Source organism: Balaenoptera acutorostrata, chromosome 9 (assembly GCF_949987535.1).
Source record: "Balaenoptera acutorostrata chromosome 9, mBalAcu1.1, whole genome shotgun sequence".
Classification (NCBI taxonomy): Eukaryota; Metazoa; Chordata; class Mammalia; order Artiodactyla; family Balaenopteridae; genus Balaenoptera; species Balaenoptera acutorostrata.
Window position 1 is genome coordinate 53516397 of NC_080072.1, and position 14132 is coordinate 53530528.

A 14132-nucleotide genomic window follows, 5' to 3' on the forward strand; every position below is an offset into this window, starting at 1 on the left:
TTTGCATTTCTCTAATGATTAATGGTATTGAGCATTCTTTCATGTGTTTGTTAGCAATCTGTATATCTTCTTTGCCCATTACATCTTACTGGCAAGAACTTCTTCATATAGCCATCCTAAATCTGTCACTGGCAAGAGAAATAGGATTTCTATGCTAAATACAAAAGTGTATGGCTGTGTGGAGGGAGATGGGTTATTACAAAAAAATTACAGTTTTGTGATAAGGAAGAAAAGATGGAAAAGGACATTTGGTAGTCCACCACCAATGTACACTACACTAACACACCAGTCCAGTTTCAAGTATGTTCTGCCCTGATACATTCATTTATTCATTCTACAATACTTTTACCTACTTTATACCAAGCACTGTGCTTTCCTACTGGAAAGACAAAGCAGAAAAAGATTTGGTCCCTGCTCTTGAGTTTATATCAATCTCCTGGTGAGACACATATGTAAAAATGTAAGCTAGAATGAAGTAATAGAGTTGCAGGTACATTAAAATTCTATTTTACTTACAAGATCTGACAAGAAGAGTAAATTATTGTCTATAGACTTCAGCGATCATATGTATATTTCATATTTCATCCAGCACTTTGATACTTAATACAATATAGGTGAATCTTAATTTCCTCCTCCAAGAGGAACAGGATTTATCTGCTAATTTGATGAGTTTTCTATTTGCATTTTATTATACCGAGAGCCCAAGAGAAGAACCACTGTTGATGATAAGTAGTTTTACTATACTATACTATACCAGAATGGAGCTCAGGGCACAAGTCTGAGCTGGAAATAGAAATTTTGGAGTCATCGGCTTACAGATGGCAGTTGTAGCCATGAGGATTAATGTAATCAATTAAGTAGGTGTAGGCTGAAAGGCCAGGACAGAACTCGATGGAACAGCAATAGTTAAAGTAAGGCAGGGGGACTTCCCTGATGGCACAGTGGTTAAGAATCCACCTGCCAATGCAGGGGACACGGGCTCGATCCCTGGTCCGGGAAGATCCCACATGCCGTGGAGCAGCTAAGCCCGTGTGCCACAACTACTGAGCCTGTGCTCTAGAGCCCAGGAGTCACAACTACTGAGCCCGCATGCCACAACTACTGAAGCCCGTATGCCTAGAGCCGGTGCTCCTCAGCAAGAGAAGCCACCGCAATGAGAAGCCCGCACACCGCAGCGAAGAGTAGCCCTGCTCACTGCAACTAGAGAAAGTCCGCACGCAGCAACAAAGACCCAATGCAGCTATAAATAAATAAATAAATAAATTTAAAGTAAGACAGGGACTTCCTGGGTGGTCCAGTGCCTAAGACTCCGCGCTCTCAGTGCAGGGGGCTGGGGTTCAATCCCTGGTCGGGGAAACAGATCCCTCATACCCTGACAAAGATCCCGCACGCGGCAAGGAAGATCCTGCGTGCCGCAACTAAGACCCGGTGCAACCAAATACATAAATAAATAAATATTTTAAAAAATAATAAAGCCTGGCAGAGAAAGTAATCTGTGAAGAATTATCAAAAAGTTAGGAGAGAAACCAGGAGAAAGTGATGGCCAGAAAGAAGGGAAGAGAAAGTTTCAAAAGGAAGGGTATGGTCAGTAGGGCCAAATGTATTCAGAGCAGTTAGGTAATTTGTGGACTGAAAATCATTCATTGAATCTGTTCTCAAAAGGCGAGTGAATGCAAATGGGCACAGGGCTCTTTTCAAGGCAATAGAAATGTTTTCAGATTTGATTGTGGTGATGATTGTACAATGTTGTAAATTTAATAAAAATCACTGAATTATAATTAAGCCACTTAAAATGAGTGACTTTATCATATGTAAATTATATCTCAATAAAGTTTTCCTTTTTTAAAAGGTCACTGTCCTGAGTCAAAGAAGTTTCAATGGAGAGAGGAGGACAGAAGCCACGCTTGGGTTTAAGAGGAAATGGGAGACTAAGAAATGGAGGGGGAAAAAAAAGAAATGGAGGCAAGAAGTGAAGACTCTTTAATCTAAGGAATTTTGTTCTGAAGAGAAGGAAAGAAAAAAGAAGGTAGCAAATAAAGAAGTGGCGCATACAAGGTCAAGAAAGGCAGGAAGATAGTGAGTTTAGTTTTACACATATTTCATTGAAGTAAGAATCCAATAGCTAGAGGTAGATAATTATTATTTACTGTTTTAGAAGTAGGAATTGCCATGCAAGGTTCCACAGTAGGTGGACATAGGATTGAAGCTGGAAAGGGAACAACACACAGCAGATACAAGTCCCCTCTCTGGTCTCCAGGCAAACTCCTTTTCCCATAATTACTGAGCTCAGAGAATATCTGTAGCGCTTATTCATCTCTATCAGCTTCTAGGCATATAAACATCAACTGATCCTTTAGTATACTATATAGTGAAGAAAATCTCTCCACTCTCCCCATTCCAGTTCTTCATTATCAGGAAATGTTTCCTTGTATTTAACTCGGATCTCTCTTTTAAAAATTGAGTGCTTTAAAACTCTTCATTTAAGAAAAATGTTGCATGCAGTTGTGCTTTCTGTAGTTAGTGTTTACAAGATCACCAGATATCCTACAAAAATATTGAGTCACATCTCCAACCTCTCTAGCCTTGGTTTCTCCATCAGAATTAAATTAAATGATGTCTGTAAAGCATGTAGCATAGTGCCTGCACAGAGAAAGAACTCAATAAATAGTTATCATTTGGAGGGAAAGATGCAAAAAAAATGTTTATATAGAGATGTTACTCTTTTCCCCTTGGGATAACATCCCTTTTGTATTATCTGATAGAAAACTATTAACCCATTTTACTTATAAACTCAAAAATTAGAGAATGAAATTATTCACATTGCAAAACAATTCATCCATTGCAAAGGGTTCATAGGCTTCCTTTAAGTACCATCTTCTTAAGTGTTTGTTAGAGTCATTAAATTCCATTAAATTCTTAACAGAAGGCAAACCCAAAAGCTCAAAGTATAACAAACCACTACTGATTAAATATCAATCACAAATGAAGATAAAGCAAGTTTGAAATTATAATGAAAAAAGAGCATTTAAGTGTCTAGCTTTCTAATTTTTCATTTTGCTGTATAGAGAGTTAAAATATTGAACAGTCCTGTTCAATACCAGGTATTTATGCTTTGGTAGTAATGAACAGGCAAAAGCCATGCTAATTCCAAGAAAGAGCTTTACTACAGGGGATGGACTCTGTTCTTCCTAATACAAATACCTGAAAGGGACCAATACTCAACATTCAAAGAAACAAACTACAGAGAGACTGACAGGCAGCTCTATATAGTAACATTATTATACATGTAGTTTTCATTTGTTTACATGTAATTTCAGTGTTCTGCCTTGTATCTTCCAATATTATAAATTCTTTGAGGACACACATTTTACCTTCGGTTTGACCTACAAAGCCTAGCCCAATGTTTTACTCTAGGGGTGTTCAATAAAAACATATTAAGTTGAAATAATGAATGCATAATATTGGTATATTAATGAGATTGGGTTGCCAGATAAAATACTGGATGCCAAATTAAATTAGAATTTTAAATTCTATATTCAAATTTAACAGGGCATCCTTATTTTTGTTTGCTAAATCTTGCAACTCTAATTATGAGTAACCTTTAGTAAGAAATCAGATCTTGCAGCCCCACAGACTGGCTAAGGGTTTCTTTCTTTAGCAGTGAGACTGCCCTAATCCAAAGGCTTTAGAACCAAGCAATCTCACATGCTCAACAGAGAGACTGAACTAGAAAACACATACTATAATTGTCTGATTTTTATAGAGGATAGAGTAAAATACTCACTATAATTCCTAGTTGCAGAAAATTTGGGAAGGAGCAAAGGAGATAATTATTATGCCTTTTATATGTTCTTGAGAAGAGATATGCTGTGCAGGTACAAAACTCATATTTAGATACACTTTTTTTCAGGTCTGCTTATTTTTAAAGGCAATTCTGATAGAAGATTGGCTCAAGGGGTGGGAAGGTTTGTGGAAAGGTTTGAAAGAGAGAACATTATAATTGGCAATTTCTGGGACTTCCCTGGTGGTCCAGTGGGTAAGACTCCACACTCCCAATGCAGGGGACCTGGGTTCGATCCCTTGTCGGGAAACTAGATCCCACATGCATGCCGCAATTAAGAGTCCACATGCTGCAACTAAAGAAGCTCACAGGCCAGAACTAAGAGCCTGCGTGCCACAACTAAAGATCCTGCATGCTGCAAAGAAGATCCCGCGTGTCGCAGCTAAGACATGGTGCAGCCAAAATAAATAAATTAAAAAAAATTTTTTTTAAATTGGCAATTTCTTCACTTATAGAATTGACTGCTTAGTGAATGCAGCTTCTATTTTGGACAGATTCTTTTTTTTAATTTCCAAAAGTAAAAACTTCCATATTTTTTTTAAAGCACAACATAATATGGGCAGACGGAATTGGAACCTCTGGCTTTGGTGTGGTCATGTTTCTCCAGTATTATCTCAACGAGCAGGGAGACCGGATCTATTTGCTGAAGAAGCTTGACCCTATGAGACAACAGACCTGTGTGGCCCATCCTGCTCAGTTCTCCCAGACGACAAATACTCTTGACACCAAATTACCATCAAGGCATGCTTTAAGGTGCTCATGACCCAGCAATTGCGCCCCGTCCTCTGAGGACCTCTTAAAATTTCATGTCTCTTCTGCTGTCTGCTCGCCCTCAAGAGACTTCCTGAAACCAAGCTCTTCAATCTGTGAGCCTTGAAGCTTTCCTACGACCCTTGCTCTTTGGAATCCAGTCTCATGATTGCCTTCGATCATGCTTGTTGTGAGGCAATCATGGTAGCATCCCCTATAAAGGGAAGACATTTGAATCTTCTTATCATACTTTGAATCACTGCCAGGTTATTAAAATGATTTGAAGAAAAAAAAACATAATATGACCCCACCAACATTACCACCTACTCCAATTAGGACAGGGTCTAAAAATCCCTCCTATCCTTGTGATTTCTAATTGCTCTCTATCCCAAACCTTATAGTCTTGAAGGAAAAAAAAATGCTACTTAAAGATGTCCAGAAATGAATGTGATGGGGAAGCATTGGCACTACATATACACCACATTTCATCTTGACTTGGACACACGCTGGAAGGACTAGCCTCGTTCAAGCCTTAATAGAGAGCACCATGTAAATCTCAGAGAAAGAGAAATTCATAATATTTACTTTACAAATTAATGAACAAAATAAGAATAAAGACGGTAACAGACCTAAAATTCTCAGTAGATATTTGTTGAATAAAATGATTTTAAACTTCAGACATATGTGTCCAATTTTTTTTAAAGTCAAATTTTGCAAGGGCATTTCTATTAATGTACACTGGTAGAAAAAAAATTTAAGTGAAATTGACATTTTGGCTCTTGGCCTCAACAGGGAGCCTTTCATGTAACTCATCCAGTAAAGATTTAGATTTCTAAAATCTTGGTATCCCAGGCCATGAATTAAAGACCCATTCTATAAACTTTATGTCCTGAAGTAAGCCAGGATCCTGCTTGTTGATCCTGCTTATTTATGTTAAATAAATAAATAAAATTAAAAATGGAAAATAAGTTTTCGTGAGGATGTAGAGAAATTGGAACCTTACCCATTGTTTTTTTTTTAATTTTATTTTTTGGCTGCATTAGGTCTTTGTTGCTGTGTGCAGGCTTTCTCTAGTTGCAGCGAGTGGGAGCTATTCTTCGTTGTGGTAAGTGGGCTTCTCATTGCGGTGGCTTCTCTTGTTGCAGAGCAGGGCTCTAGGTGCGTGGGCTTCAGTAGTTGTGGCATGCGGGCTCACTACTTGTGGTGCAGGGCCTTAGTTGCTCAGCAGCATGTGGGATGTTCCCGGACCAGGGATCGAACTCATGCCCGTGCATTGGCAGGCGGATTCTTAACCACTGCACCACCACGGAAGTCCCCCCTTATCTATTTTTGATGGGAGTGTAAAATGGTACAGCTGCTGTGGAAAACAGTATGACAGTTCCTCAAAAAGTTAAAACATAGAATTACCATATGACCCAACAATCCTACTCCTAAGTATATACTCAAAAGAATTGAAAGCAGGGAATCAAACAAAATACTTATTCGGGAGTTTTCTTTTTTTTTTTGGCAGTGGCATTTATTGATTGATTGATTACTATGTTGGGTCTTCGTTTCTGTGCTAGGGCTTCCTGTAGTTGCGGCAAGCGGGGGCCACTCTTCATCGCAGTGCACGGGCCTCTCACTATCGCGGCCTCTTTTGTTGCGGAGCACAGGCTCCAGACGCGCAGGCTCAGTAGTTGTGGCTCACGGGCCTAGTTGCTCCGTGGCATGTGGGATCTTCCCAGACCAGGGCGCGAACCCGTGTCCCCTGCATTAGCAGGCAGATTCCCAACCACTGCGCCACCAGGGAAGCCCTATACGGGAGTTTTCATAGCAGCGTTATTCACAATAGCCAAAAGGTAGAAACAACCCAAGTGTCCATCAGCTAGCTAGTAAATGGAAAAACAAATTGTGATATAACCATACAATGGAATTTTATTCAGCCATAAAATGGAATGAAGTACTGATACATGCTACAATATGGATGAACCTTGAAAACATTATACTGAGGAAGTAAGTCAGACATAAAAGGACAAATATTGCATGATTCCACCTATGTGAAATATCTAGTAAAGGCAAATTCAAAGAGACTACCAGGGGCTGGTGAAATGGGGTAATGGGGAGTTATTGCCAAATGGTAGAGTTTCTGTTTGAGGTGATAAAAAATTTTGGAAACAGATAATGGTGACAGTTGCACTACACTGTGAATGTAATTAATGCCGCTTAAAAATGATTAAAAAGGATTTGCAACAACATGGCTGGAGCTAGAGGGTATTATGCTTAGTGAAATAAATCAAAGACAAATACTGTATGTTTTCACTTATATGTGGAAACTAAAAAATAAACAAATGAATATAACAAAAAACAGAAACAGACACAGATAGAGAACAAACTAGTTGTTACCATTGTGGAGAGGGGTGGGGGAGGGACAAGATAGGTTAAGGGGATTAAGAGGCACGAAGTAGAAGATATAAAATGAATAAGATACAAACATCTAATGTAGAGCCAATATGTTATAACTTTAAACGGAGAATAATCTATAAAAATACAGAATTACTACATTGTAAACCTGAAAACAATATAACACTGTAAATCAACTACACTAAAATAAAAAAATAAAAATGATTAAAATGGAAGTGTTCGGTACATACATTTCAGCGCGCACGTGCACACACGCACACACAAACAAAAACCTGGGCCTAAGACTTGATCTGGAGTAGGGTGGCTTTAAATTCCAGAACAATCCACATTTATGACTGTTGGGCCAATGGTAATTAATAGTATCACCTTAGGCTTTCAAATCTGTGCCAGTTTTAACAATAAATTATATGGTCACCCTATCTCTAAGGATCTGATTTTAAGTGCTTCTGAGAGCCTAACCACAGGGCATTAGGACCTTGGAAAGGTTTTGTGATGACATCACCTTTTGAAAATTAAAACCCGCCGGCCTCCAGGGAACTGGAGGCGGTGAAGGAAACCTCTGCACTTCACATGAACGCCCCGCTACCAACTGGCAAACAGCCCTTTCCTCTGGGTCCTGAATACCCGAGACTAAAAGAAACCCTGGGAGGATAAAAGCGGAGGCCAGGGCTTCCCTGGTGGCGCAGTGGTTGAGAATCTGCCTGCCAATGCAGGGGACACGGGTTTGAGCCCTGGTCTGGGAAGATCCCGCATGCCACGGAGCAACTAGGCCCGTGAGCCACAATTACTGAGCCTGCGCGTCTGGAGCCTGTGCTCCGCAAAAGGCCCGCGATAGTGAGAGGCCCGTGCACCACGATGAAGAGTGGCCCCCGCTTGCCGCAACTAGAGAAAGCCCTCGCACAGAAACGAAGACCCAACACAGCCAAAAAAAAAAAAAAAAAAAAGTTTGCTGCAAAAAAAAAAAAAAGCGGAGGCCAAACAGCGAACTGCCCCCCCAGCCCGTCTCGGTCCTGCCACACTCAGTATGGCTGCTACTGTCGGAAGTGGGGTAGGGATGCACCGCCTCTCGTACGCCCCAAAGGGGCGGGCCCTAGGAGCCAAATGAGCTTAAGAGGACCAATGGGGAAAGGCAAGGGGCGGGAACTCGCCAGGGGCGTGGGCCAGAGGGCCGCCGGGTCCCTTGGGTGAGGCGGGTCTTGCTGGCATGTTGTGGTTGCCACGTTATTCCCAGTTCTTGTGGCTGGATTTTGCCCTGTAGTGTGCCACCGTTAGCGCTTCCGGGTTGAACTCTAACTGAGCTGATCAGTCCTCACCCTATCCAGTGCTTGTCCCTCCCCTTCAAAGCCAGCCCTTGTCAATGCCCAGCTGGCCCCTCCCTCGCCTTTGAGATGACTCATCTCTATATCCCAACAATAAGTTGGCGGCGCCAGGTGTGGCCTAACACGTTTGAACTTAAAACATTCTTTTTCTGATTATAAAAATATATGCATAATTTAGAAAATTGGGAAATTTGGGAAAGCATAATGAAAAGAAAAATGCTGATATCCCACCGGCCAGAAATAGTCATGACTGATTTGTCATTCTTCCTTTTTTTTTTCCTGTGTATCTATTTTAACACAATTGGGGTAATGTTATATAAAGTCATGTATTCTTTGTTACAAAGTAAGTATTTTTCTTCGTCATTTTAATTGAATACATAGTATAAAGTATTCCATGGATGAACGTGCCATAATTTTTTTATTTCTCCAATGAGCAATTAAATACTTGGAGATTTAAGTGAATAGCAGATTAGGGGTGGGGCAGGTAGAGAAGGAGAGACAGCTAAGAACTGGCTACTCCACAACTTCATCTTCCCTTTGTAGAGTTGTTCCACAAGAATTACAAGATTTTAGAGCCTTTAGACACTTTACAGTCTTAGGATTCTAGAGTATTACAATCTTTTTTTTTTTTTTAATCAGTCATCAGTTTTATACACATCACTGTATGCATGTCAATTCCAATCGCCCAATTCAGCACACCACCATCCCCACCCCACCGCAGTTTTCCCCCTTTGGTGTCCATACGTTTGTCCTCTACATCTGTGTCTCCACTTCTGCCCTGCAAACCGTATTACAATCTTGAGAAACTCAGAATCATAATATCTTGGGGTGGTAAGGATCTCTGAAGAAACAAAACCAAACTTTCACCAAATGTAGGAGTATCTAATAATCAGAGCCTTCTCAAAAGTTGGGTCCTTTTGGACTTCCCTGGTGGCGCAGTGGTTAAGAATCCACCTGCCAATGCAGGGGACACGGGTTCGATCCCTCATCTGGGAAGATCCCACATGCTGCAGAGCAACTAAGCCCCTGCGCCACAACTACTGAGCCTGTGCTCTAGAGCCCGTGAGCCACAACTACTGAAGTCCTCGTGTCTAGACCCCGGGCTCCGCAACAAGAGAAGCCACTGCAATGAGAAGCCCTCACACTGCATCAAAGAGTAGCCCCCGCTCGCCGTAACTAGAGAAACCCTGCGTGCAGCAACGAAGACCCAATGCAGCCAAATAAATACATACATACATTAAAAAAAAAAAAAGTTGGGTCCTTTACATTTAAGATGTCACCTCTTACTAGATGTACTCAATCTTTCTCCTGTGTTAAAATGGCTGTAACAACTCTTCACTGCCTGGTCAAGAAATATGTTAGGTCTTTCAGCCCTAACTTCTGGTAGGAGCTTTCCTAGTTATCTAAATGTTGTCTTGCACTACAGTTTCTAATTAGGCAGATAAGCAGGATAGAGAAGGGGGAGTTTTCCATGATTTTATTCACTTATTTATTTACTTGACAGGAGAGAAATAAGTTTTGATTTCTTTTGTTCCCTCCCACAGGACTTTCCAGTCATAAAGGGACTGACTGCTCAGGGGGCCTGTAATAATGATAAACTGGCCTGAATGTGGGTCTCCAAGTAACAATTATCAAATGAGATAATGTTGAGAGGTAGAGGCTGGATGAAAAGAGCATTGGGCTAGGAGACTAAAACCTGAGTCCATTTTCTAGCTGTGTGATGTTGAGCAAGTCATTTCGATCCTCTGAGTCTTAATTTCCTCATCTTGTGATGAGGATGTAAGTCCCTCTTTATGTTCTTTATAAGATTGTGGTGAAGAATAATTAAGAAAATGTCTGTGAAGGTGTTTTAGGAAAAAGAAAGCATTGTGTTGCTGTTATTATTAGATGGCATAAACATTTTGTAAAGAAAGTTTTGAAACTTTTGAAGAATCATAATCCAGAAAAATTGGGGGAGAAGATATGGCAAAGGTCAAGTGGCATAGTAACTCCCCTAGGCCTATATGGCTGTGCATGTAGGGGAGTCCTTCATGAGGTCAGTGACCACTTCTTACTTCATGACAGCATTATCAACAAAGGGTGACTTCTGTTTTACTCAGAAGAATTTACCTCTTTGGCTTGGAAGGAACAGAGTTACCTCAAGTGATTTTAGGTGGAGATTTGTTGAGCATTTCATGGTAGGGATATACTTGCTGGAGGACCCTGAAATGCTGAGCAGTCCAGTTTCAGGAAGAGTTGGAATTCAGGAGGAGAGGGTGGTTCTAGATTTGAGAAGGGGCTAGGGCCCACAATAGAGTTGGAAGGTCTGGCCTCCTCTTAGCCAGACTTGAAGAATAATCTGTTCACTTGGATTGAGCTTTAGTTTCCTCATCTATAAAATGGAAAGAATAACGAACTGCCTATGTATGGCAGAATAATGGAATCCAAGACCATTAGAGATGGAAGGGCCTTCAGAATTGTATATACATATAATGGATTAAAAGGGAGCTGTTCTAACTAAAGAAGAAGGCAGGAGTTTTGGAGGGTAGCCCTATCTACTTGGCCTTTCCCTTGATCTTAGAGCTCCTAGTGTATCATCCTTATTGTACAGTTTTGGATATTGAAGTCTAGAGAGAAGTGACTTGCTCAAGGTCACATAATGGTAGTGCTGGGACTTGAAAACAGGTTTCTTGAACCCCAGCGTGATTTTCTTCCCTGAATATAAGCTGCTTCCTAAAACATGATAAGAGTATGTATAAAAGGCTGAAACTGACAGAAATAAAAGTATTAAGACTCCAAAGGATAAATGGGTAACCAGCAATTCAGAAAGGAAATAAAATTGTATAACAAAGCATGGGAAAGGTTCAATCATACTAACAACAGAAAATGAAAATGAAAACTATGCAATTTATACTCTATCAAATTTGAAAAGATTTTTGATATGAAATTTTTTACTTAACAAAATTTGGAAAGTTTTCAAATATATTAATATTCAGTGTTTCTGGAGGTGTGGTAAAACAGGAAATACAGAGAAATAAAGTGATAGCAATTTGACAAAATATATCAAAAGCCTCAAAATGAATCTATCTGGAAGTAATTCTGCTTCTCATGATAGCTATCATTAGGAAGTAATTTTAACATGAAAATTTAGTATAATCTATAATATTAAAAGTAGACAATTTAGGATACAATGATACGTCTTTGTAATAGAATATTATTCAACTACAATATGATATTTGCAATGAGTTTTTTTAGTAAACTAGGGTATAGATTATGTTATATTATACTGGAAACAAAACTACCTCTAAAATTGGATGCAGACCATATTAAAATTATTTTTTAAACACATGGATAAAAGAGAAATATAATGAAATGTCACTGTACTGGCTGTCTTTGGGTAGTGTTGATTTTGTTTATTTTTTTTAATAAATTTATTTATTTTATTTATATTTATTTTTGGCTGCGTTGGGTCTTCGTTGCTGCGCGCGGGCTTTCTCTAGTTGTGGCGAGCGGGGGTTACTCTTCATTGCGGCGCGCGGGCTTCTCATTGCAGCGGCTTCTCTTGTTGCGGAGCACAGGCTCTAGGCGTGCGGGCTCCAGTAGTTGTGGCATGCAGGCTCAGTAGTTGTGGCGCATGGGCTTAGTTGCTCTGCGGCATGTGGGATCTTCCTGGACCAGGGTTTGCACCCATGTCCCCTGCATTGGCAGGCGGATTCTTAACCACTGCGCCACCAGGGAACCCCTATTTGTTTATAATTTTCTATCTTCTCCAAATGTTTTGCAGTAAGTATGCCCTCCCCCCCATTTTTAAGAAACAGTCCTCAGAGACTCAAATAGGAATAGCATATCATGAGAACTATTTATATTTTGATTAGGAAACTTGGGGCCAAAGATGTTAGTATTCTTTAGCAAGCCCAGTGTTTGTCCACAGATATTTTCTGGTGCCTCCAATATGTACATGCAATAAAGATGCTGAGAGAAACACAATGCTGAATCACACAGGGATTCTAAAATCAAAGAGCATGATCTGGGGGTCAGACAAACACATCTGTAAAGAACTATAATACAAGTGGTAAAGTCCAAAAGGGAGGTATAGGAAAATAGGTTGAACGGAGTTCAGTGTAATAGAAGCAATGGGTATATAAATAGGAGTGGTTGGAATGGTAAATTGGAGATAGATCCAAGGAAGATAGATGAATTCCAAGGAAAGGAGTATGTTGTTAAATTGGAAGGCTATAAGTAGCTATTGAAGGTTTTGGTTTGTTTTTTAATGTTGTTTTTTAAATCATGATCTCCATGATATATACTTCAGGAAGGTAGCTTTTGGAAATAAACCGGAGTGGGGATGAGACTGAAGGCTGTAGATCAATTAGAAGCCAGCACAATAGTTCAGGTGAGAGACAGTGAAAGTGGATCTTGGGAAGTAGATGTGGAGGTAAAGAGGAGGAGGCATTCAAATAAAGTCAGATAATTGGAGGATAGGATAATTGGAGATGAAGGTTAGAAGTTCCTATCTCAGTAGGTCAAGAAAGTATTCCTATCTTCTGAGGAGTTTATTTCAAAATGAGCCTCCACATCATGATTTTGTAAAATCTGCACTTGTGTCTCCTATCCCAAGCTGCCAGGGAGGAAAATTACACTAGCAGCTATGAGTAGGTTGCTAGCGTGAAATTATGGTTTTTCTGTTTCTGTTTTTTTAGTACACATGTGATATCTGGGGCTTGGGCAGCAGCAACACAAAGAATTCTTCCTAGTCCATAAGAAGAGTTTTTCGTATGTTGAGTAATGGTGTACATTAAAAAGGTGGTTTAGTGCAGGCCAACCTGAAAGGGATGGGAGGAGGCGGGAGAGGATGGCCTCTCAGGTATCCAAGTACCCCAGTATCCCTATGCTGGAGGAGCTTCGTGCTGCAGGTACTCTCCCAGTACCCCTGTGCTGGAGCCCAGGCTGGACCAACCTGAACACAGGTTCTGGGCTTCTAGAAAGATTCTCAACTGAGTTGAACATGTAGCTGCTTGGTGAGAGGTTCTTTGTACCCTCTCCCTCTCTTCTTATGGGCTTCTAAGATCTCACTAACCACTTGAGCTTCCCTCTTGCAGCCTCTTCCATCATCCTTTCTCCCTCTCTCCAGAGTTAGGTAATCCCCACTCACTCGGCCCAGCCCTGCACAAGCAGAAAACTCCTGGTAAAGTACAGGCTGGGGAGTCAGCACCATTTCTTTCTGGCTTTTTTTAGGTAGCCAGCTCTCTTCCGCCTCTGGCCTTCTATCTTTTTTTTTTTTTTCCTTTTAAGTATGATTTTCTTTGTACCAAAACTATACCAAAAAATAGAAGCAGAAGAGTCCTACTTGAAGCTAAAATAGTTTTCAGTTGGAGGTAGCTTAATGCATATATTTTCACTTAAGCCAAAAATTAGAGCTATTTGACACCCTTGGGAAACTTTTTATAATAGGTACCACAGAATTATTACTTTAAAGGAAGTTTAACCTGAGATCAAACATATTCTTTTAAAGGGCCTCCCTTTATTCTCTCTTGTTCCCTAAAGCTTTCTCTGATGTGGTTGTGCTGAGGGCTGGAACAGATATTTTTAAAAGCTTTTAAAGACAACTGGCTTGTAAAAATAAAGCCAGAAAGGCAAAAGTTTCTCCATGCTTTTGTGTGTGTGTGTGTGTGTGTGTGTGGTGCAAGATCTGGAAAAAAAATCTAAAATCCACAATTATATCTAGGAACCTATAAATATTCACTCATTCATTATTCCATTTAACATTTTAGGAACCTCATTGTGTTCTACAAACGGTGCCAAATGCTGGGGATACAAAGAAAAATGAAGAATATTCCTTTAAG

General features: G+C 40.1%; 1 protein-coding gene across 1 annotated transcript; it reads left to right on the top strand.

Moving 5' to 3' along the window:
• The first annotated feature begins 4436 nt into the window (after positions 1-4436).
• On the top strand, positions 4437-4630 carry LOC103008703 (H/ACA ribonucleoprotein complex subunit 3-like). Its single transcript, XM_057552106.1, is given in 2 exon segments — positions 4437-4539; positions 4542-4630. Coding segments are annotated over 2 exon segments (192 nt in total).
• Positions 4631-14132: the final 9502 nt, after the last annotated feature.